The sequence below is a fragment of the Strongylocentrotus purpuratus genome, unplaced genomic scaffold (assembly GCF_000002235.5).
Source record: "Strongylocentrotus purpuratus isolate Spur 01 unplaced genomic scaffold, Spur_5.0 spur5_scaffold_12, whole genome shotgun sequence".
NCBI lineage: Eukaryota > Metazoa > Echinodermata > Echinoidea > Camarodonta > Strongylocentrotidae > Strongylocentrotus > Strongylocentrotus purpuratus.
In genome coordinates, this window is record NW_022145597.1 from 31,713,637 (window position 1) to 31,739,543 (window position 25,907).

General features: G+C 37.9%; 2 protein-coding genes across 3 annotated transcripts; one reads left to right on the forward strand and one right to left on the reverse strand.

The window, feature by feature from the left end:
* Window positions 1-1,883: 1,883 nt before the first annotated feature.
* Window positions 1,884-12,646, reverse strand: LOC586791 (neuronal acetylcholine receptor subunit alpha-2). 2 transcript variants are annotated; one of them, XM_030982434.1, is made up of 8 exons: window positions 12,497-12,646; window positions 9,708-9,791; window positions 8,499-8,617; window positions 7,767-7,811; window positions 6,351-6,460; window positions 5,538-5,670; window positions 3,276-3,764; window positions 1,884-2,198 (listed from the first exon to the last, which is right to left on the reverse strand). In XM_030982434.1, the coding sequence occupies exons 2-8, from the start codon at window positions 9,772-9,774 to the stop codon at window positions 2,097-2,099; spliced, it is 1,065 nt and encodes a 354-aa protein (XP_030838294.1). In that variant the 5' UTR covers window positions 9,775-9,791; window positions 12,497-12,646; the 3' UTR covers window positions 1,884-2,096. The 2 variants fall into 2 exon arrangements, with proteins under 2 accessions (XP_030838294.1, XP_030838293.1); XM_030982433.1 differs by having other exon boundaries at window positions 1,884-2,204; window positions 12,497-12,637.
* Window positions 12,647-16,473: 3,827 nt separating this feature from the next.
* LOC586775 (RNA-binding motif protein, X-linked 2) lies at window positions 16,474-24,205 on the forward strand. Its single transcript, XM_030982435.1, is given in 6 exon segments — window positions 16,474-16,562; window positions 19,280-19,389; window positions 19,392-19,446; window positions 20,807-20,936; window positions 23,229-23,388; window positions 23,844-24,205. Coding segments are annotated over 6 exon segments (639 nt in total). The 5' UTR covers window positions 16,474-16,557; the 3' UTR covers window positions 24,023-24,205.
* The last annotated feature ends 1,702 nt before the right edge of the window (window positions 24,206-25,907 follow it).

The following is a 25,907-nucleotide window of genomic DNA, read 5'->3' on the forward strand; positions in this document are numbered from 1 at the left end:
ACCAGGATATCCTCAGATTGAGAATTCATGCTACTGGTTTCTGTAATAGATGCCCCAGTGAAATAGAGACTGTAAAACACTTTTTAGTACATTGCCCTAACTATATTATAGAAAGGGCTATGTTTTTAACAGAAATTAACGAATCCCAACCGGAAAAAATTATGGAATACTTAAAAAAGAGTGAGTCCAGTATACAAAAAGCTATTGTACGGTTCTTTCTCAGAACGAAACGGTTTCCTATCAGGAAGTAATACCTCCCTTCGCGCAGAAATCATGAAGTAAGTAAATTAAATCTCGGGTTTTGAATTTTGTCCTTGAAATTGGAGGTAATTGGAATTCGTTAGACCGTTATGATTTCATTCTTTATCTATTCAACTTCATTTTCATCGCCGTTGTTCCGGATCAGCTCTCATTTAACATAAGAAAAAGAGGATCATGGGAGACCAACAGGCACCGATTGGGGAAGTTTTATATTAGAGGGAGCAAGTAGCTACAAGTAGGACAGTGTGCCTTTAAAGGGATAGTGGAGTTTTGTTGCAGAGGGCGCTACACAAAATATTTTTTTGTGAGATAATGAAAAGCTGAGTGTCAAGTTTGAAAGAACATACAATTTAAATGACAAAATTGTCTTTGTTGATCAAAATCGGTTCACAGACGGCTGAAATATCCATAAATATAACGATTTCTAATACTTGTGGTGCCCCACAAAACATTCGATAATTTGAACCAGCCGATGTTGGCTATTTGTTGGCTTTTTCGTGTTGGTTATAATAAGCACAACCAGCCGGCCCGTGTATTTTTTATTATTAATTAATTAATTGATTAACGGTCACGGTATTTTTCTGAAAGTGGAGCTGAATTGGTATATTTTTGTATTGGCTAAATTTTACACATTTTGGGGTCTAAAATTACGTTCATAGAAATGTTAGGTCCTTAAAGAGCACTAGAAATGTGTTAAATCAGAATAAGAGCAACAACCACGCACTTTGAAGGCATTTGGAGTCTGAAACAAGAACTCAACTGTCCCTTTAATGTGGTTAAACACAACTCTCTGTTGCATCACAGTCACACGTTGTTATATAGTCTGAAAACAAACAATATAAGAAATGTAATTCTTTAAAAGTATTTTTATTTGAATTAAAATCCTTACTACAATAACGCCAGAATATGGATGACACTGTGTTCTTAGAAAGTAGGTAGGCCTATAGATAAAAATATTTCTTTAAAATACATAATAACAAAATTAATATTGTGCAGTGGCTATAGTACACGTTCAATTTTAAACTGTAAAACATTAACCTACATTAAAAAATAAAAAATAAAAACATTGATCAACAAGGCTTCCCAAAACAATTGAAGTGCTCGAGGATATGACCATTTTGAAAGCTATAAAGATATACAGAACACAATTTAATTTAATCCACTATCAGGAAAAACTTGTCTAGGAGTTGAAACACAATTTCGGAAACCAATAAATGTTAAAAACCGACTTTTGTATCATTACATAATAATTATCGTCGCCCCCTGAGGTCTCTCTGTGCTTACAAAGGACTTTGAAGCCTTATTATCCCCGCATTAATAGCCAGTATGCTGTGGACGTAACAATAAATTTGAGTCCAGGGCCCCATTTCACAAAACTTGTCATCAGTGACAAATGACAGCTTCAAAGTTATAAGCTAGTGAACTTCTAGCTTGTAATTCGTTATCAGCAGATTTGTCACTGATTTTTGCCACTTGTCATCGAAAAAAGGGCTTTGTGAAACGGGTCCCAGGCAGGTCGTGTGATTACGCTGTGGAAGGAATTTGAGAAGGCTCGTCATGTCTTACAATAAGAATTAACGAAGACTGTGAAGTCGTGGAATGATCCAAATGAAAACTTGAAGAAAAAAAGATAATAAAAGACCAAATTTCCTGTTAATGAAATGACACTGCATGCAATGATCACACATAATTTTGCAGGCCTCTAACTTCTATGAAGTATACCTGTCTTATATAATTAAGCACATTAAAGTCCAATATTCCAAATCTGGAGTTGTTTAAACCTCATTTATTTTTCATAAAAATACAATGATTTTATCCGGTTCACGATGATGTCGTTAGGAAAATAGAGCGCCGGTTAAGATAGTGAGGACAACGAAGAGAATGAGAGCGACTGCGACGTCGAGGAGGAAGAAGACACGGGGCGCACTGAAGCTGGACTGGGCCTGTGAAAGAGAAAGAGAGAGAGAAGAGAGAGAGAGAGAGAGGGGGAATATGAAAGCGACAGAGAGAGAGAGAAGAAATAAGGAAAAGGTGAACTTTATTTTACTATTAAGTTGATAAAAGCTGTGATCTAATTTTTAATACGATCAGAGTTTGTAAATTCAATCATAAGCACACTAGTTATGATTTATTTCCAGACATCCTTTAAAAGGCAAGAGCCTAATTGGTGCTGCCAACGAAACAGGTAATAACAACATAAAGTATTCTGTTAGTAGGCCCCTATTAAAAATTACTTCTTGAACTCTCTATGTTGTGGCGTAATGAGCGAAAACTTTTTGGGGCCAATCTTTGCGAGGGAGCGTAGCGTAGGGGGATGGTGTGGGAGGGGGTGTCTTTTTTATTTTTCGACCTGAAAATGTGCAATCTGGAAAGGAATTTTCTAGTAGTGTTACGTACCACTATGGCCCTTTAGACAAGTGACTATAAAAAAAACGTAATGCATTCCTGGCTATTTGGGAATGTGTCAGTTTGCAACAGAAATGGAGAAACGCGCATTTTGTTGAAAATCATGTGTTATCACGAACATTTATAAATCACTTGTATGGAATTGAAAATAATTCATGGTTTAATTTTATGGGGGCAAGCGCCCGAAGCCCCCCCCCCCCCCACCAGTACGCCAGTGCCACCAGTAGTGCACCTACAGAGTTTAATTCTATATATTGGAGCAACACAAACACATTATTAGTAGAAGTAGAAGAAGTTGTAGTACTAGTAATAGTAGTGGTAGTGCATTGTAGTAGTAATAGTAGTATATATAGTGATAAAACACGATACCATCTACAATCTGATTTTCGACCTAAGGCAATTTTAATAGTCAATATGTCACCTACTGAATTGTGCGAACACGAAAATCACGTGTTACGTAATCCGAACTTGATTTCTATATGGGACAAACTAAAGAGTTTTAAAACTGCCCTTGACTTAATTTTTGGGAAACAATTGCGATCATGATATAACAAGATATTTCCACCACCTCCCATTTCGTTCAAGGGAGGCACAACGGAATTACTAACCTTCGTCGTCCCTTGCTGCTCTGCGGGGTAGAACCGGTAGATGATGGCGTTGATGACGACGACGATGCTGTTAATCAACATCCCAGCCAGAAGGAACCTCCCCAGCCTGGTCACAGAGTACGCCGGCACCTCGGCGCTGAGAGCCGCATTGAGGACGATGAGCGACACAAATACCAGGCCTGCGAAGATGATACGTTCTCCTCCCTTCGACGGCTGCATGAGGAAGACGGCGAGAATCAACCAGACGCTGACAACGGCGGGACCGATGCGACCGTGGCTCTCCCGGCGGCTGATCGTGATGTAGAACGTGACATCTTCGTACACCTCCTCGCAGCAGGCGTAAACGATCGCGTGTTTCTGCACCGATGTTTCTACGATGTGCCACATCGGGTTATCCGAGAAATGACTCAGACCCACACCGGTTGACCTCGTGTCAAAGACTATCCGCGAGTTGTCGTTGATCCAAGAACCAAAAGTGAGGCTGCAGTTCTATACAGATAATAAATTTTGAGGTAAAGAAATGTTTTTAAAGTGTTGTATTTTGATAAAGGATGACTATGTGTCGTGTCCTATATAAGTAGGTAAGATATCAATTAACTAACCCGAAGATAAGTACCGTTATAGAATAAAATAATATTTTAAACAATTTAGAAACCCACAAGCCCGGATAAATAGGCCTATACTCAAAATCAAATTTTCCCAGGTACAACTACTGCCTATGGAGTAATTATTTGGTGAAATTATAGTCCTAGAAATTTTCCCAGGGGTAATTGTCCTAACATGCATACGGTTAAGTATTCGGGGATACTAGTCTTGTCCTATCAGACTGTCCTCGATGTTAAGTTATCCGGTGTAATTGTTTAGCGGCTTTCCTGAATATTATGTTATGGTCCGTGGTTATGATAAAAAAATCCTTTGCAATTAATACATGGAGCGCGTTCAAAATGAGGCAGAAACGAAAATGCTGACATATTTCAATATTTTAGCCCTATACATTTGCTATAACCGCTATCACAATACTCTGTAAAGAGGGACTCAATGGAATTAGATCACACAGGCAAGACTGACACGGGACCGACAACCAGGGGCGGCGATTTCTTTTCATGACCGAGGGGGGGGGGGGGGGGGGGACGAAATGCGAGGGACGATGGAGCAGTGGCGTAATGAGCATGAAGCTCAGGGGTTTTAGGCATTAAATTACGATCAGATGAACATCCAGGGGCCGCCTTAGGGCCCTTGGTGAGGTCCAGGGGGCAGAGTCCCCGGAAGCTCCGGGAAATATCATGCCATATCAGCAACATTTGTAAATCACTGGTATCGAATAGAAATAAACAACGTTTAAATTTCATTGGGGAGGGGGGAACTGCCCCCAAAGCCCCCCCCCCCCCCCGCAAATGCGAGGGAACAATAGTGAATAAGAGGTGTGAAGGTGACGGAAGAAACTACCCCTCACAGGTTTTTTGTTGCATTAAAAAAATACAGACTTAGCAAAACTATAGTATAAAAACAAGTAATTTACTTTTTTCACACTTTACTTTTCTTGGTATTTTCTTGTACATTTTGAAGGATATTATGCGAGGGAGTGTAGCTCCTGAGTGAGAAGATTTTTGCATTTTTATTTGTCTAAACACTGCACTCTTGGGCCCTCCAGAGCCTAAAAGTGTGTTGCAGTCTTTAGTCCGATTTGCTATACATTTTTTTGTTGCACTTATCAAATTTTTAGGGGGGACGATCCCACCCCTAAAAAAAAATTTAGGGGGGGGGGGACGTCCCCCCCCCCCCCCCCCCCCCCCCCCCCCTCCCGGGATCGCCGCCCCTGCCGACAACACACAGAACATTTTAACCAAAAATTATCCCCAAAATGGCCAAGAATTATTGGTCTGTTTGGAGTCTGTCTAGAAATGATTTGGCGATGTGTCTGCCTGGGTTATATATGACGTCGTTGGAAATTTTTTCCCCTAATTTTTTCTTCAAAGAAAATCTTTATTCAATTGTTCTCAAAGCATAAAGCAGTATAAACACATGTACAAAATGATGGATGTATACAATTTTGACAAAGAAAGTTACGACAAAGAACAAGATTCTCCATCTATCAAGAAATGAAATAAACCTATCTTGTTGCGCATAGGTTTTTTGTAAAACTTCATAGTAATATTTAAATTTCTTTATAAAAAATGGAAATGATAAAGATCTCTTCAAACATCTATGTGAAACTAGACAATAATTATTTTGTAACATAGTATCGGAATCTTGCCGTCTTACGTGAGAATCGTAGGGAAAGTCACTGAGATCGAGTCCGCACGAAGCGTCGACGAACATCGGTACGACCAGGTAGATGGTCCCGTCAGGGTAGATGATGGCCTCGGAATGATCGATGCTGGGCTCATTGGAAGCACTAGAGGATAAAGACAGATGGTTATATGTAAAAAAAAAAAATAAAAAAAAAATATGATTGGGGAGGGGGTGTCAGGATCACAATCGAACTTGAATGCATGTGCAGAAGGGGGCAGAAGGTTTAGAGAGGTAATTGCTGCAGATGTTGGACACACCCCTTAATTTACTTAAAGGCCCACTGCACTACTTGTAGCTACTTGCGCCCTCTATATAACCTAATCGGTGACCATTGGTCCCCATGATCCTCTTTTTCTTATGTTAACTGAGAGCTGAGTTGATGAGATAACCACCTGTCCAGTGACCTTGCAGGGCGGTCTAATCTCTCCTGTAAACTACGGCAGATAAGCTTTAAGACAGTGTTTATTCACTGGAACAGTAAAGACAGTATTTTAAAAAGTGCTTTTTCCTGAAAATCGTCTGATAAATCTCATGGTTACTGCCTTTTTGGAATTTTTCTTTCCATTGGCAGATGCTTTAAACAAACTAGGAACAAACTAGGAACAAACTCGTCTCGATTATGACATCATTTTCATTCGACATAAATTATGATTCTCATATACCAGAACTGAAGATTAGCTTTAATTACGGTGTCGATCTCGTATATACCATGTATACAAATTATCATTGGGGGGATTCATAATGTCGAGGGGGTTCGAACCTAGGACCTGTTTGTCTACCTACCTGTTCCAGATACTGATGTCAGGAACCCAGACTACTGAGGAGGAGACGTGGAATCTGCGAATATTACCAAAATCTGCTGGGTTCCAAGTCAAACGTTCATCTTTATACACCTGATTATAGAACAGATGATATTCCATTAACCCTATATAGCCCGGGCTATTTTGAAACTGCATAACTCGGGGGGGGGGGGGGGGCTTGGCTTCTAAGGCCCCCCCTATGATCTCGGCTATTTATGGACCGATTTTGTCAAAACTTGGCGTGTTTGTGTTTTATCATGTACTAATCAAGAATGCTTAGTAAAATTTATGATATCTATCGTTAATTTTAATTTATGTCTTATTAATGATGCAAATATGCAAATTTTTCCAACGAATTCTCATTTTGTCCAGTTTTCCCCCTATTTATGGAGAAAAAAAGCAATTAAATTTGGCATGTTTGTAGCTTGAAATATAATGTAAAAGATAGGGTAGTCAAATTAATGACATGTATTGAAATTCCATACTTATAATTGTAATTAATAATGAAAATATGCTAATTTTTTTTCTTGAAATTCTAATTCTTATGTATTTCTTTGTTTTTAAATCTTTTGTTTTTCATTATTTTGTTATCTAGAATAGTTCATGATGGCCAAAAGGGATGTTATCTGAAGAAAAAACAGAAAATAACACTCTTCTAACAACAATTCTTGTAAAACCCATACATTGTACACACAAGATCATTGGAAACCATTTTTGGAGCCGTTTTTGTGTGACATTGGTCACGAATATGTGCTACATCTCCGATACCATACCCCCTATTTTTGCAAATAGGGTCTTAAAATGTGCGGGAGATGTCAAAGAAAAACTCATAAAATTTCAGCGCCAGATTTTATTGCGTTAAAAAATTATGACAAAAATGTAGGGGGACTTCTAAAGCCCCCCCCCCCTATATAAGGTTAAAGGGGGATCCATCCTCAGGCTGGTGTTAAGTTGGTTTTAATGAAGCAGAAAATGGGAGAAACAGACCAGGAAAAGTTTGAGCAAATTCAGATTAACAATAAGAAATCAATCAAACACGAATTGGCAACTCTGTGACGTATCTTGCGAGGTATCCTCTCATTTGTCCTGTATATATACTAGACAAAATCAGAGATGTCTGTTTTTGCCTAAAGAAAATTTCCAATCATAGATGTACCCTTACTTTTATTGTTGCAAATATGTTTTTATACAACCCCTGTATGAAACAAAATATTCCTTCATCAATAATAAGAAAATTAAAATTAAACAAAAAATCTGTACAGAGAGAATTGGAGAGGAACACGCAGGATACGCTACGGCGTTGCCAATTTGTGTTTGATTAATCGCAACTTCAAAAGATCATTACTTTGTCTATACTTGCCAGTAGGCCTACCCTTTGCCTAAGTTAATGATAACTTACCAATGTTCGCCAAACGTTCATGTGCATAGTCCCTTGAAATAAATCCTGAAAGATATGAAATTCAAAATCAATCAAAGACGTCTTACAATGTCGAATGATTCACTAAATATGAATAAAATAAATCAAAATAAAGGTACGAGTGAATGTGTATCCAAAGAATATTGAATATTGAAGGAAATATGTAAGCTAGTAAATGAGCTACCCTTGTTTGGTTTCCTAAGAGATATTGAAGAATCCTTTTTTTTAAAGAATTAAAGTAGCCCTTTCGTATTGTTCATTCCGTTAAAGCTTATCTGTACTAGTTTATAGGACGGATCAGACCACACTGCAAGGTCACTGGACAGGTGGTATCTCATCAACTCAGCTCTCAATTAACATAAGAAAAGAGGATCATGGGGACCAATGGTCACCGATTAGGCAATGTTTTCTATAAAGAGGGAGCAAGACTTAGTAGCTACAAGTAGGACAGTGTGGCTTAAAGTAAGTTTCTATAATTGTATGCTCTATCTTGTATATTTTATGATATAAATGAACATATACTTTTAAAATAAAATCAATCAATCAATCAATCAATCATTCAATCATCCACCAATCATTTATCAATCAATCAATCCACCAACCATTCAATTATCAGTGATATATATCGATTAATCATCAATCAATTAATTAATAATCAATCAATCAATCGACCAATCAATCAATTATTCAAATACCATCATCATTAGAACTGACCAGTTTTTGTAAGAGCTCGAGATCTATTGATATATTCACGTTGTGTGACTCATCAGGGTGGGGTAGAAAACTCTTGGTGTAGTTCGAAAACAAGGTTTCGTACAGATCACCTCGAAAGTCTGTTCAGTGAAAAGCAAAAAGATAGTCGGTCTGGTCAGAGGGTGTACAGTTAATATTTTGGAATATGTGTGTTTACTAGTAACTTTTACAAATGCAAAAAAAAAATGAAGAAAAAACAAAAAAGAAGAAAAACATGGAAATCATCCCACTTTCTTTTAAAGAATCTGTCTTGCTACTTTCAAAAGATACTTTCTAATATATTGGTTCTTATTAATAAAATGTGAATAACGTATCTAAACGAGTCTATAAATGTTTAAATTTTGTAATTGCATTGGTATTTTTTGGTTTAGCGCTCCCAAATAATCGATTATATTTACATTATAAATAACATAGCAGTCATAACATTCTTTTAATGACTGCATTTGTTCTGTCACAAAGAGAAAATGTGCACAAAATAGACCACTGCGATTCACATAGGTTAAGTGAAATAAAATGTAAAAGGTTTGGGCAGACTAGCTTAGACTTTCAATGCGGCATTGCCAAACATGTGAAAAATAAGCAAATATTACAATGCTACGATTATTATGCTCGGTATAACATTCTCCTCGGTCAATTTGAATAAACATATGACATGTCGTAAAAGATCATAAAATCAAGAATTGGATGAAAGGACATAAATATTGATATTGTTCAGTGGGGTAGCCACTGGAGACACCGAGGCACGATCTAGTCGAAGGAGAAAGATGAAGAACCAAAAAACAAACAAAAACAACAACAAAAAAAAAAGAACAACAACGGCACTCTCTATAAGCATTTCATACATCTAATATTTTAGTGCCCCCATGCTTCGATCCAGTGCCCCCTCCTTAAAAGCTGACCCAATGCCTGGGGCGGATCTAGCTTTTTGCCAAGGGGGGTGTTTGACCCAGTGGCGGATCCAGGATTTTCCAAAAATCGCGACGTTTTATTGTTTTACTTTTCCCCTTCTTTTCTTCTTCTTTTTCTTCTCTCCCCCCCCCCTTTTTTTCACTTGGCCGCCCAAGGGTGGGGGGGGGGGGGGGTGCTTAAACCGCCGAAACACTCCCCCCCCCCCCTAGATCCGCCCCTGAATGCTACACTATTGCTTTTGTTGATGCTAGATAGATATACCTTTATGGGCAGTTGCCTCTCCAGTGATGCCAAGGAGCAGAGCAGTTACGATGGTACAGATCTTCATGGTTTCGGTTGTGATCACTAGTGACAAAGCAAGAAAGAAATTTTCTTTGTAAAAACCCCGGTGAACGCCTACTGTGTACCCCTATCTCCACCCCTCTGTATTTAATGTGATGTAGGGGCACAGTTTAGTGATGACACGTAATAACAAAATAAGAATAACATGATGATTATAATGGTAATAATCACAACAATAAAAATATAATAAAAAAATTAAATTAAAAAAAATAAAAATAAAATAAAAATATAATGATTATAATGGTAATAATAACAACAACAAACCCTATAATATACTACTAATAATAATTATAATAATAATAATAATAATAATAATAATAATATAATAATAATGATTGTTACTCAGGCCCAGGCCCAGGCGCATACACAAAACATACACATAAAAAAAAACTCAAGGGGGGGGGGGGGGGGGGGTTTAACCCCAAAACCCCCCCCCCTTGAGTTTTTTTATGTATATGTTTTGTGATTTTTGTGTGAAAACCCCCCCCCCCCTTTTGATTTTTTTTAATTTTTTTATGCCAATATGCCAATGGCTGATCTAAAAAGGTGACCTTACGTACCCCCCCCCCCCCCCCCCACCCCCCCCCCCCCCCCCCCCCCCCAACGGAACAAAATGCTCATCCCGTGCAGGGCTCCAGTTTCCAGTGGGACGTGTCCATCGGTTTTTCAAATTTCGAGACCAAAAAAAAAAAAATGTGTCCCCCCCCCCCCCCCCCCCCCCCCCCCCCCCCCCCCCCCCCCCCCCCCCAACTGAGCGACCACTGCTCAGGCCTCTAAAAGGGGTGTGGAGCTTTTATTGGACACCAGTCCGTGCAAATAATACAAATACAATTTTAATTTGTAATTGCAAATACGTTCCGGTTTCGATCTCCTGCAATTAACATCATTATTTTCTTTTTATCTCTGTCTGCCTGTCTGTCTTTTTGTTTGTTTGTTCGTTTCTGCATGTCTGTCTTTCTCCCTCTTTAATTCTTTCTAACTATCTCCCCGCCTCTCTCTCTCTCTCTCTCTCTTCAAATGGGAGGGGGGGGGGGGGGTATAGGCTTGACATTTTACAAGGGAACGACCTAAATGATTGCTCTGGGAATCAAGTAAACATGTCAGAGTACTTTTGACAACAAAACCCTAAGCTCCCTCTCTTTCAGCCATTAAAATGAAATTGTATAGAAGATGAACTTCAACATCACGTGACATTTGATGATTGTTAAGAAAATATTCGCGGGATCTGAATTCTTTCATTTTGCTTTGCACATCATTTAACGTTCCCAATGGGCCGAGCATTGTGGTAATCACAATACAGGTTGTTTGTTAGAAGGATAGAGCATTTAATGGGCGAGTCCAAGTTATTTTATTCACAGCTAGGTTACCGACTAATTTATACTCTACAACATCATAAGTCACATGATTGTTAGAGCTTAATTTGATGCGTCTAAATATAAAGTGAAATGAGACATTTGATGTAAGTTTACATGACTGTGAAGAAATACACATTATGCGATAATGATGACAAAATACTTTTGTCTTTGGAGTTGCCAAAATTAATGTAAGTCGATGGTGTGCCCTATTGTTAAATGAGCCCGAATTTGCATCATTTAATAGGTTTTGTAAATAAATTATAAACATTTATGGATAGAACCATAATATAGGTCTATCAATATTGATTTAGTTGATGCCGTATACGGAATGAAAATTTTGTGTAGCCGTATATATAGCCTATAGTATATAATTATATAGCCTATTTAAAGACAGATCGAATATGACTGTCATGTATAGGAATTTCTAGAACATACATGTACTTATTCATTGCGTGATGGCCGTGTGCCGCTGGTGTGCCTATAGGTGTGCCCTGATTGTGTTGCATTAATTGTTATTGCCCAGGTGATAGAAGATATTCACTTGAAGGTCGTGAATTGTGTGAGCATCATAAAAGAACTGTTGGACTGTTATCGTTGGATTCGTTACCATAAAATGTTTCTCTGTAATTTGTTTTGTCGTCATCATTTTTTAAAGGCCCACTGCACTACTTGTAGCTACTTGCGCCCTCTATATAACAAACAATGCCTAATCGGTGACCATTGGTCCCCCATGATCCTCTTTTTCTTATGTTAACTGAGAGCTGGGTTGATGAGATAACCACCTGTCCAGTGTCCAGTGACCCTGCAGGGCGATCTAATCCCTCCTGTAAACTATGGCAGATAAACTATAGGCCCATATACTATACTAATACATTCGTGTGGTAATTGATTCTGGGCTTCTTTCTCAGCAGGCTGACAACTTAACAGTATTAGGATGATGATAAATTTACATTTTTAGCCTCTGGCTAAATATTATTGCTTACACACAAAACCCTATATGTTCATTTATTTCTTTATATTTGTACAGGGCCCCTTCTAATTTGCTTTCTTAGGGGTCCTAATGTATATGTTGTATGTATTCATTATGTAATAATTATATTTTGAGTGGAAAATTGAAATTAAATTGAAATGTATACATACATGCATGTGGATATATACATATATGAAATAATATTCATATGCATAATAAATGCAAACGCACAGACACACACATAATGTATTGAGTATCTTCTAACTGAATGAAAAACAATTTTAAAATGAACTCCAAAAGCATGAGTAGCATTATACCATAATTAGATTATTATGGGTATGAATAACCCATATAACTTAATAATAGGATGATGACAAACGTACCTTATCGGATCCTAACAGCGGCAACACCAACAAAACAGCTCAGGTATATCGCATGAAGTGGCATGAAATGATTTTGGTTCCCAGCACAGTAATCAGGGCAGCGTTTCATGAAACCGTCATAAGTACAAGTTCACCGACATCCCATTGAAACGTGTGTTAAAGAGAAGGTTGAGTTCTGGGAAGAGGTGAAAAATAATTGCGAGCATTACTCATTCTTATTATGCAAGTGTGGAAGAACATCAGTTAAGACATGTTCCCTGAAACACTAATGTTCCATGGCTCTTCAAATGCCTTCATATTCTAAATATGCATGTAACATCGTAAAAATCGGGGGGCCGGCTTTTTACGCCACGTGTTTGTGTAGTCCCATATACATCTTTCTGTGCAAGTGTTGGTAACTTTACCAAGACTTGGCCAAATTTCTTATCATTTTGATGATTCCAGAACCTTGCAATACACACAAATTCTTATATGCTAGATGATCAACCTTTTCTGGTCGGTTCCACACCGTTTCTTTCACGATGCAATCGCATGACCAGAACTCAACTTCATCTTTAAACTTAATACACGCATTTCAATGGGATGTCGTTGGACTTGTACTTATGACGGTTTCATGAAACGCTGCCCTGGCCTGGAACGATCTGACTTTCTATTGTTGTTTCGCCTTTTATACCTTTTCAAACGGTTCGCACCACAAACATTATGCAGACGCGATGCGCCGAGTGACACGGTACTTTTCTTTAGGGATTTTAATGCAAACACTCACAATGGAACTCCCAGGTACTCAAATAGGGAGAGATAGAGAGAGAGAGAGAGAGGGGGGGGGGGGGGGGGGGGAGGGTATAGAGTATATTGCATTTAATAGCTGCTTTTTCCCACGGGGTCTCTTAACAATATATGTCATCATCACATAATTCACATTCTGACCCATACAATAGGCATAATCACTATAGCTATTAGGTGTGTGGAGTTGATAACTGTAAAAAGGAATTTTCTGTACAATAAATCATACCACAATGGAGAGCCCTTTTCAATGAACCGATATCATAGTGAGAATCTAGCTAAGAAATTTTCATTTGCCTGTTGGGATAAAGAATTAAAAGGCCTATATTATCTTCATGGTGGGCAGATCACTTTATGCAGGCATGGCCCTCTTTGAGATAAAAACAAATGAGAGAGAGAGAGAGAGAGGGGAGGGAGAGAGAGAGAGAGAGAGGGGGGTGGGGGGGGGGCTGATCTGATGAAGAGTAGGCCTACATGCACAGACAGAGAGAAGAAAATACAGAAAACGAAGAAAATACAAAATTGAGGAGAGAGAGATAAAGAAGGAGGAAGTAATTGGTATCACTTTAATTTCTCATTAAATTTTCTCTCAAAATGAAGATTTCCAGACCCTTGTAGGTAAGTTCATATGTTTTTCGGATATGACGCTAAAGACAGCAACATTTGCCGATGTTTTTTCATTTGTTTTCACAATTTCAGACCCAATTCCTAAACATATTTTTAATTATGCTATTTTATCTTTTTCGTTCAGTTGAAGATTTCAGATTTTGAAATCTATTCGTTTTTTGAGATATGATGATATGTCCACGAATAGGCCATTTTCGTATTATGTAATCAAATGTAATGCCCAAATCATTGTTAAGTGCCTCGTTACAAATTGTTTCATTCAATTGTTACGAATAATTATTGTATTTGAAATGCATACATTACATGTTGCCAGGTAGGGCAATGAATAGCCCCGCTGTTTTCCGACGGGGTCTAGTCGGTCTACTAATAGGCCTATACCTTTATGCCACCATTATATTCTGACCAGTGGCGTAATGAGCAAAACTTGTTTTGGGGCAGAACAACAAAAATCCGCATCACTACCAGGTGGCATAATAAGCAATTGTTTATGTTAGGGGAGAGTGCGGATATTGACGATCCGTCGAGATGTGGGCCTACAAAGTACGTTTTAGCTATGGCGTACTGTTTTTTTTGCTATGATAATTATTCATGATTATTCATGAGGCTAGAGTACTTTGCATCTACCCACTATAACAAATGACTTGATTGGCTGCTTAAATCAATGTTCTTCATACTTAGACCAATGAGATGATATGTTGATACCCCACCCATTATCCAGGGGCGATGGAGCGTTTACAAAGTGGGGGCACCAACAAAAAGGGGAACCTATACAAAGGGAAAATATGTAATTTTTAGACATTGGTATATGTAGGCCTACCCCTACATTGTGATTACATTATCGGGGATGGTTTCAATGTTTGTTTTCTCTTAAAATGGTCCAAGATATTGCAAAAGCATCATACTTTGCAGTTGGGTGTGATTGTCTGAATATATTTATTCGTGAGCGAGCGAGCAAAAATGTCAAAATTTGTAGGGTCGCGAGTGCGACAAATTACATCTTATAGCAGGGAGGAAAAAAACATTCTGATGGGGTTTTGAGCATAATCTAATGATGAAAGTCTGAAAAGATATTTAATAAGGAACATAATTATATGAACTTTAAATGCGAGCGAGCGTAGCAAGCGAGATTTGGGCGAAATTAATTAAAATATTGATCTTAATTGCTTTAACTTAAGAGGAAATTTTATGGAGAAAGGTAAAAGGGGCACATACCCAAAGGGCAAATGACACTTGTTAGAAAAGAAAAGGAGCAGGTGTCAAATAAAAAAGGGAATTATCAGGGGTGAAAATGGGGCGCTTCTCGCACCTGATAAGGGGCACTCACCAGAGATATATTAAAAAAAAGGGCAATTATGAGAACGGAAAATGTGCACTTATTACAAAAGGAGAATTAGGGGCATGAAATAGTATCAGAAGGGAAATGGCACTGATTAGGAAGGATAAGAGGGCACTTATCAGAGATGAAAAGGGGCACTTCTTGCAAAGTTAAAGGGAGCATCTCTCAAATTTGAATAAGGGCACTCACCAGAGATGAAAAGGGGCACTTATAAGAATAAAAAAGTCACTTGTCAAAATATAGGGGTTACCTCCAAGATTTGAATAGAGGCAATTATAAGAGTGGGCACTTATTAGAGTTGGTAAGGGGCACTAGTGAGAATAGACAGGGGCATTAATTAAAATGGAAACATTTTCAGGGGGTATTTTCCTGGGGGGGGGGGGGGGGGGTGGTAATTTTCCGGGGGTGAGTGTCCAGGGGGTAATTATCCTGATACGCGAATAATTGTATTTAATAGTCAGAATTGCATACATTACATGATGCTAGGTAGGACAAGCCATTATGATTGTCCTAACTACAAACAATTAATGTTTGCAATATGCATTCATTCTTACTATTGAAAAACAATTATTTTGTAACAGGTGAATGAAATAATTTGTTAATTTATGCATTAAGTTTGATTACATTACCAAAATGTTTTATTAAGGTTATGCGTGAGTCACACCACCATATGAGTTAACGCCCTTCTAGCTCCAAACACAGTGGCCCGAATTCACAAAGGAGGTTTGTCGACAAACCTTGGTTTTCGTACGTCATACGACGCGTTTTTACGCGTTTTTTTACAAACCTGGTTTGTAAAAACGCGTCGAAATGCGCGGCGTCATATGACGCACGAAAACCAAGGTTGGTTGACAAACCTCCTTTGTGAATTCGGGCCACAATGTTATACTCTTACGTTATGGTCAAATATTTGGTAAATCATGAAGGGGGGGGGGCGTACCCTGCATTTTATGTTTTTAATATACTTTTTATCCATTTAAATACTTAGTAACATTTTTAAAGACCACTAATAACGTGAATCAAATTGCTCTAAAGGATGCAATGTAAGCTGTTGCCCATGAAGTTGGAATGATCTTAGAGATTGATTATTATATTTTGGAGAAGACAAGTATAAACTTTATGTACTATGGTAACAATTTTTTCATGAAAACAAAAGGAAAATTTCTAAACTTATGGGCAACAGTATAGGTCATAGTCGAATTTTTTTTTTGCTTTTCAATTGATTTCATGAAATACACCATAGGCATACCGGTGAATCAAGGAGCAGCAACGCACGATTACGGCTGCTTCATTTTCTGCTTTTCGCGCAGAAATCATGAAGTAAGTAAATTAAATCTTGGGTTTTAATTTTTTTAATTGAAACTTGAGGTAATTGGAATTCGTTAGACCATTATGAGTTCATTCTTTATCTATTCAAATTCATTTTCATCGCCGTTGCTTGGGACATGAAGCTTTTCACACAATGCCTTGTCCCATTCGTTTATATTCGTGTTACTGTTTAGTGTTGGGACTGTCTACGGGCTGTCTACATAACTTTTTTTTTTAAAACTTTAGTTTCGGGCACCCGGCGTGCTTCAATCAGTCACACGCAAGTTATGTGTAGAGTCTTTGAAGGGGTAATCACTCATTAAAGCATTATTTTACTTTTTGTATAGAAAAAAAATGTTAAGAATAAGAGTTGGTTTCAATGCTATTTTTAATTTTTGTTTGTTGTGTTGCTGCTAACTTAGATCTAGAGTAAAGGAGCCGGTTTTCGGCCACTTAAGACAAAATCCTATTTTTTGGACCCTTTACTTCCTATTTATTATCATTTCTTGTTCAAATCATGAAGCAAATATTATTATTATTTAAACAAAAAAAGAATCCCAGAAAAAAAATCACGAATTGCCATGACAATATTCATTTCAATTTTCACTGTTTCGGAGTCAGTTATCGGCATAGCGAACCAGTTTTCGGCCGCATGTACAAAGTCACGCGCTGTGTGTTTCCGCGCTGATCAATAGCACTAGCGGGCGGAGCAGGTCTCCCACGCCGGAGCTCGCCAGGCTGAAAACTAGTACTGCGGTGATCGGAAATTGGAATCTGAATTAGACATAGATATCGTGTGTGCGTTGCGGTGTGCAGCTGCATTGATTTAATACATGCGATGAGATACTTTTGAGCTTGCGACTAGCACAAAATCGGGCTCTAAATCTCAAAAAACTTGAAATAAAGCTTATTTTATGGTACCCATATTTCTTACAGACACGCGTAAGATACTCGATTTTTGACATTCGGGTAGCGGGACCGCCGATTACATCGCTAAAATGTGATATTTTAGGATATATTTTTCAATGCAAATGTGGTTTTTCAGTGACACTGGCATGGTATGGTATGTGTGGGATATGTGTTATGCTATTATGCGATGTATTTTAATGGGATTTTACCATGCATCCAACCAATCGGCCGAAAACTGGAGCTGGTCGATTACCCCCTCCTTTACTCTAGGTCTAGTTAGAAACTCACGAGAATTCACTCAAAAATCAGTATTTTTGTGACATTTGATGGCACCTTCATAGCAGTAAAATGCAATCAATTTAGCTCACCAATGTTGGAAAAGATGCTTTGGAAATTTGAATTTGAATTCTATTGTCAATCTTGGCAACGAGCTGCTTCGCCTTCGGTGCATTTCATTTCAAAGTGCGCTGAATCAGAGTCGGGCTAACTCGCCCCAGCCTCAATGACTGGGGCGAGATGTCCCGACGGTAGCACTAGCAGTAGTCTGCTAATTTACGGCCAGGCCGAAAGAATGTGAACAAACATCAGCTTTCTCGTCTAATGTAGTACATTCGACTTCTCAATAACGAAATTTATACCAGGAATCAAAAATAGACCTTCATACATTATGAAAATGATATTTTTGCAGTGATTTACTGACAAAAACTGCTCGAATTTCAGTGGTCAGAGTCGATACAACGCACATGTAATGTATGTGCGGCAATGTGAATTGCGAGCTGTGAGTAAATTGTCCTAAATGCCATTTTTTTGTCATTTTACCTAAAGAGAAGTTATAGATTGTCTTCAATAGTATCATTTAACACAATTCCATTACATATTGTGGTTGGAAATGGCATTATTAAGTCACAATGAGCACAAACATATATCGATCGGTGAAGCATGTCGGGACATCTCGCCCCAGTCTTTGAGGCTGGGGCAAAATGTCCCGTGGGGCGAGATAGCCCGGATTCTTCAATCTATGTGTAAACTCAAATTTGGTCGTAAAATGCTTGATCCATACTGTACCAACTACCAAGTAGAACTTTCCGCATTGAGCACTTTATTTTTAAAGCCATTATACTTTTTCTACCAAAATTGTTTGGCAAATGACATCTACTTGTAATCTTGAACATTCAGTGTAAGTTTTGTTTGATTCTGTGAGAATTCATTTTTTTTGTTGTCAGACCTCACCTTTATCTTTAAATATGACGAAAATGAGAATTTTTCAAACTAAAAAAGAATTACGTAAGACTTAACTTAAGTGAAATACTTAACCTTTTAAGGATGCTGAAAAAAGAGTAACAAATGTAAGGTTTGACTAAAATATGATTTTGCAAGCTTTTCGTTTGATCTGATACAAAAATCATATTTTAGTCAAACAAATATCTTATAACATTGAGCGAATGGCAGCCAGCGATTGTCAATCAGAAGGCCCCTTGTAGGCGCCAATTTAGGAAAATGATGCTGAGACCGGATCAACGTAATGTGCATGTGCCCATTCCGCGCATTTAGGAACCAAGTTTTTAGGTGGTCAATTTTGTATTAAACAGTCATCTAGTAAGCTGTAACACTAACAATAACATAGTAACAAGACGATTCGCAAATGCTAGCAAAACGGGACCAGATGGAACAAAATCAGTAGCAGTTTCTGCAATGCTATATAATCACTGAATGAGATGGGACTACTTATTTCATGAGAAGGCTATCACTATTCAATCTTGAATATTAAATATCATTATCATCATCCTCATCAATTAAGTTGAAAACTGATTTCATTGCAGTCCTCTCACCAATGTGAAGAATATCAACAAGCTGAATGAGCTAGAAGCCCAGTATGGTGTATCCAGTACTGCTTCGTGGCATCAGCAGTACAAGGACAGTGCGTATATCTTTATGGAGGAATGCCCTTCGAGTTGACGGAGGGAGATGTCCTGTGTGTATTTTCACAGTGAGTATTGTATCAGTAGTGTATCCATACACTGATTAAGTGAGGGGGAGGGGAGGTCATAGAACTATCTGTATGAGGGGAGGAGCGTATCCCTTTCAGATTGGGGGGGGGGGGGGGGGGGGGACGGAGGAGGAGAGCCTGGAGAGGGTAGACTATACCTGGAGTCCTGGACCAAACAAAAAACCATCCATGTATGAAGCTGTGTAAGTTTTTTGTGGGCCGCTGACCTCTTAGTTCAAGAGGTGAAGAAAGTCATCAGATTAATCAGCGGGAAAATTCTTAGAAATTCTTTGCTTTTGACATTGTAGGATGATATATAAAGTATCTGTACTTCTGTACAATTCTTTCAATTGGATCTCTATCACCTTGACCTTGACCATTTTACCACATCGTGTGTGAATGAGGCCTTCTTAGTTTGTAGGGATGAAATTATACCTGAACAAAATACCCAATCTGGAGGGTGTTTCACAAAGATCCCAAGTCGAACTTAACTCTAAGTTGGACTTGAATATTATGGAGAGCCATTTGTAGCCTCAAAATAAAATATATTCAAAAGTGAAAATTCAAATATTTAGACTTTTCAGAAATTCCACATCAACAACATAAAATCTCCTTGATATTAGACAAAATGAATGATTTGAATCAACATTTTATGCCTTTTAAAATAACTTTTACAAAATATTTTCAATGATGCTAACGGTTTTCCATAATTGTTAGTCCAACTGAGAGATAAGTTCAACTTAGGATCTTTGTGAAACTCTCCCCTGATCACAACCCAACCGAAGCCCGGACCATACCAGTATCTTTGATGAAAGAAAGCATGGAGGAACACTTGTAGCTGGGGCAAACATTGGGTCACCAAAGGTTGAAGAGTCTGTTATCATACCCACAGTTTTATGATTTAAAGATAAAGTTGACTTCTGTTCATGCGATTGCATTGTGAAAGGAACGGTGTGGATCGATCAGAAAAGGTCGATCATCTAGCATACGAGTATTTGTGTGTATTGCAAGGTTCTGGAATCATCAAATCGATAAGAAATTTGGCCAAGTCTTGGGAAATTTACACGCACTGCACAGAAGGATGTATATGGGACTACACGAACACGTGGCGTAAAAATCCGTCCTGATTTTTATGATGTTACATGCCATATTTAGAATTATGAAGGCATTTGAAGAGCCATGCTTTTCAGGGAACATGTTTCATCTGATGTTCTTCCACCCTTGCATACCAATAACAATGATAACGCTCACAAATTATTTGTCACCTTTTCCCAGAACTCAACCTTCTCTTTAATGTCTGTCAAAATTCATACTCAAAAGTCAAAACTTAGAATAATAGAATTGTTTCTCCATGTTGTAGGTATGGAGAGATTGTGAACATCAACCTGGTGCGGGATAAAAAAACAGGGAAGTCCAAGGGATATTGCTTCATTGCCTATGAGGATCAACGGAGCACCATTCTAGCAGTGGATAATTTCAATGGTATTAAGGTACGTATTAATTGCCAGAAGAGCACGAAAAAAATACACGGTGGCGACGGGCGATTCGCCCCCTAAACCTCTGAAATCGCCACGGTAAAGATCAAGACGAGGGCGAAAAAAAATCAATATATCTTGAAAAATCGCCCCCGCCATAAATTGATATTCCCTATGAATTAATAAACCAATTTATTGATGTGTCTGAGTGAAATCTCCGTTCCAACTACCAACTCCAAAACTAGAAACTTCCATCAACATTTTAAAAGTTTTGTGAGTTGCAGCGGATCGGCGGTCGTACCTACTGTAGCTACGCCTGCCTGCGCCTAAGCTCCCGGCGGCCGAACAGGCCACCGGCCCCGATGTAGTTTCGTGTACAGCATGAATGCATACGCAGTTCGCACACGTTCACAATACACAGAAACGTACTAGCTCAGCTCCAGCGCGCGCCCGCACGCTCCTTGTAATTGTATGAAGCAAATAAATAAGTATTTGCGAGTGACGAGAGCTCAACTGCTAGCGACCAAATTGGTACGTAATATGTTTATTTAGTCTTTTTTCTGGCCCTAATTTTTATCATGGACAATGCAATCCCATTAAAAAAAATGTTATTCCGTCTAAAATTGTGTTATTTATAAGTTAAAACCATTAAATGCGAGTATATTTTTACTGTTGTCCCACATACTGATATATTTGTAATAACGAAACGTGCAAAATCAATGCCGGATTTTTTCCTGTAAAATCGGTATAAAGCAAGTTTCGTACACAGAAATTGAATTTTGTTATAAAAAACCGTAAATAAATATATAAAGGATGTTCCTACTCCTCAGAATCTTTCTTACAACTGTTAAATTAAATTAAATTATTTATATACGATCGATGCCAGGCCAAGACATGAGTGATGATGACATCAATTCCTGTCTACGAAATGAAACTAGCTTTGGCTTTGCCTTTAGAATTAGAGTCTATAAAAAAAAATAAGGCCATGATTTTGCATGTTTCGGCATAACAAATAGACCCTACATCGGTATGTGGGACAACAGTAAAAATATTTACTCACATTTAATTGTTATAAATGGTCTAAATAACACAATTTTAAAGGGAGTTGGTCTACATTTTTTTTTAATGGGATTGCATTGTCCATGATAACAATTAAATTTGGGACAGAAAAAAAAGACTAAATAACATATTACCTACCAATTTGGTTGCTAGTAGTATGATGGCTAAGGAAAAACACAACTTATTGTTACAGCTTACAATATGGCTTTAAGGAAGTAGCCCCTTGGTTTTTTTAGGCAATGGGGAAAAGTAGCCCCCATAAAAAAATTAATTCCTAGCCCGCGTGTCAGTGATAATATTTTCTTAGGATATGAAAAACGAACAGTTAAACAAAACACTCCTTTTGACAAGTTTTAGTTACATGTATATGTAAATCATAAAGCCACAAGTTTAACACAAAGTGAATAAATCATGGGTATCTGAATGTCTGCAATACTCTACATGACATATGTACGCTACAATTGTATCTATATTTGCCTTTGCTTGGAATTTAATTAGGTAAAACCGCGTTTAAAAAAATACAACCTTTAAAAAAAAAAGCCCCCCTGAGCTCCAAAATAGCCACCGCAAAATAATTAAGGGGGGCTATTTTTTTAAGGGAAAATCTGAAAAGAGCCCTCGTAAAAAAAAAAGTAATTTTTTGGTTGGGCCGTAAGCGCAGTTTCATGTGTCGTATCAGAATGAGGGTCTAAAGTGTCTATTATGCAAGGTATAGTAGCAGTTCTATAATTGGCGTTGATGTGGTCCTGTTAAAGATAATTACAGAGCTCCTAGCTATTATCCATTGTTAATGTTTACAAGAGGGTTCATGAAAGGGACTTTAGTTGACACATTGGTATCGTTAAAAAAAATTGTGCTTGATTAAGCTAGTGGTTCCGTTTCATAGAAGTTTCATGCTGTAAAATATTTGGGTAAAAAATCGCAATACACTGCATTTGTGCAGTTCGCAAAAGTTTTTCTTGTCTTTAAAAAGCTTGTCCTTTATTATTCGCGAAAGTTTTGTGTCAAAAAAGCTTTGGATTTAACAATATTGTTTCTTTCTACTGTAGCCAAAACAAAGGGCATTAAATTCAATTTCGCGAGTGGTTCTCTGTCATAAAAGTTTCATGCTGTAAAATAATTGAATCTGAAATTAAAAAATGGCACAACACTGAATTTTTGCAGTTCATAAAGATTTTATTGCCTTGAAAATGCCTGTCCCGTACTAATCTTGAAAGTTTTTGATATATAATTATCTTTCTGATGCAGCTGAAGGGAAGGACATTGAGGGTAGATCATGTGTCAGAGTATCGCAAGCCCAAGGATGACGAGGAGTTGGATGATGCAACTAAGAAGCTGAGAGAAGAGGGATGCGCTCCAAAGACACCTCCAACATCTGATGAAGAGGAATTAGTTCTACCAATGAAAGGTATGGTAGTGAATAAGTTCTGTTTTGGCTTAATGTGGAAAGCAAGGCCAAGGTACGTCCCATATGTTTTGAAGTATAATCTAATTATATTATGGAATTGTGAACTTAAATTGACATAAAAATATGTGTTGTCTGAATCTAGCTCTAGTAGGGCTTTCTACGTTGTCTGTAATTCTATGCGTACATCTCAAATAAAGGTTGCTCTTTGATTGTATTCATAATAGTTTTTCTTTCCTAAATGTGTTTAATTTTTCTTCAAACTTTCAGGGATTTCTTTTTAACGCTCACTGTAAGCCAGATTGATAAGCAATTTAATAATTCATTTACTTTCTTGACCAAGTCAAAATGTTTAACATTACTTCAATACTCTGATATATCTTTTTCACATTTGGATGTATTGTTCAAATGTTTAATTGTTTGACACTGTTTTCATATTCAATTTCATTTTATTTTAGGAAATGAGAGACCAGCAAAGAAGAAGAAATCAAAGAAAGAAAAGAAGGAGAAAAAAAAGAAGAGGGCACCCGATAGCGACGACAGCGAGTCAACCTCTGATGTGAAAATCAAGAAGGAAAAAGATGAGGACTATAGAAAAAAGAAAGAAAAGACAAAGCGGGAGATGATAGGAGGATAGTGGATGGTTCTGAACATAAAGGAAGAGGGGAGAGCATGAGGAGATACGACGATAACGAAGCTAGGAGTTCATACCATTCTACGAGATACGAGGATGATGAAACCAAAGTTAAGAGAAGAGAAGGTGAACAGAAGGATCGGAATGGTCGTTTGGATAGGGAACGAGAGGACAAACCAAGGATGGATAAAAGAGAAAGGGAAAGAGAAAGGAGGGATTTGGATGGAGAGAAGGAAAGTGAAAGAAGGAGAGATAGAGAGGAACGGAGGAATGATAGAAGCGGAGAGAGAGAAGACAAAAGAGATAGGAGGGATAGAGATAGAGAAAGGCAACGAGACAGCAGAGATAGGGATGGGGAAAGAGAACGAGATAGGAGAGATAGAGACAGGGACAGGTACAGATGATTATGATAAATGTGAAATGAAACAGACTTTCTTGCTGGACCTCTGTGGTAAAGTGGTTCCTTTGGTTGGTCCTCATTTGAGAGATTGAGGGTTCAAATATCTGCCCAATGTGATTGTCCTTATATACTACATTTTACAGTTTCTTTTGACCCAGGAATGTAATAGATACCTGTCGGGATTAATCTTGAAATGCAATTGGCACAGTGGTTCATTCACTTGACTCTCAATCCAAGGGTTGAGGGTTCAAATCCCAGCCTAGCACCAACGTCCTAAGGCAAGACATTAATCCATATCTGCCACTCTCCACCCAGGTGTTAAATGGGTACCTGGTAGGATACGAAAGTTGTTGTAGTTAACTCTGCATTGTGAGCATCTGTAAGCTGGTGCCTGGCTCTTATGCTCCCCAGGGAGTGGAGAATGTGTATACATTGTTTGTGGATAAGCCTAAATTCGATGGCGAGGCTAATGATATGTACTTCTATATGTAAAGCCCTTTGATAGAGACTATATTGATGCTATATGAACCTAGAATATTTTTGTTATTTTCAGGTCGTTTGTTGACATGATACATGTGCTTAACCAAAAATAGAGTCATTATTCTTGTCAACATTTTATTTTATTGAGCAAGACTGATCCGATAGGAGGGTTGAAGATGAATTTTGAGTGGAGATGTCTGAATTTGTAATGCTGTGAAAGAGAAAGGAAAATCAGCGAGAAGACACAGAAGAAGAAAAGGCAAAGATGACCAACCGTAACGAAGATGGAAAGATTTTGATTTGGAAAAAGAAGCCAAGTAGAGGTTTTAAACGTTCCATATAGTGTAAATCATATAAAATTGCATGGCCATGATGAGCAAGATGTCGGAGGATAGTGCACCAGCTAATGAGCATTTTCTCAAGATTGCTCAACGAGTGAAATATTTTAGAGAGGAGAGTGCGATATATTGTCCCAAGTCACACAAAAGTAGAGCCATTCAGTTTCATCAAATTAAAATTAGGTGAAACCAAGTGGTCTTTTTTTTCTTCAATTTTCCATTTATACCATTATGTTTTTGTACTAAATTTCACATTTATCAGAGCAACAAAGTTTTGATAAAGAATGGGTAATTATGTCCATTGTCTTTGCATAATTAACTGTGAATTCTTTTTATATGTTGATTGTAAATAAAAGAAATGAGATATTGCATTACTTTGTGCAAACCATGGTATATTCCTATTGTTCTGGTCTGCTTATAACAATTGATAGTAATTCCCTGCTCTGAAAGCTTTAGACAATAATCTGAAATAGTTTAGCTGTCCCTTCGATCGTCCCAGAATGTGAATACCGGTATTTCTATCAGTTGCAGATCCATGATTATCAGGTGGGAGGTGGAGGGGGGAATGGGATTATGTGTCGTTTTGGCTTTTACAAATCTGACAAGAGGAGGAGGGGGGTAACAATTGGCGAACGATGCTGGTTTGCATTTCATAAATTGTGTGTGTAGG

What these genes read in the sequence shown, in the direction of transcription:
- LOC586791 (XM_030982433.1), bottom strand. Translation starts at nt 9,774, where the DNA reads ATGAAGATCTGTACCATCGTAACTGCTCTGCTCCTTGGCATCACTGGA. An exon ending in TCGAGCTCTTACAAAAACTG is followed by an intron (nt 7,812 to 8,498) that starts GTCAGTTCTAAT and finishes CATATCTTTCAG; the next exon opens with GATTTATTTCAAGGGACTAT. An exon ending in TGAACGTTTGGCGAACATTG is followed by an intron (nt 6,461 to 7,766) that starts GTAAGTTATCAT and finishes TTCTATAATCAG; the next exon opens with GTGTATAAAGATGAACGTTT.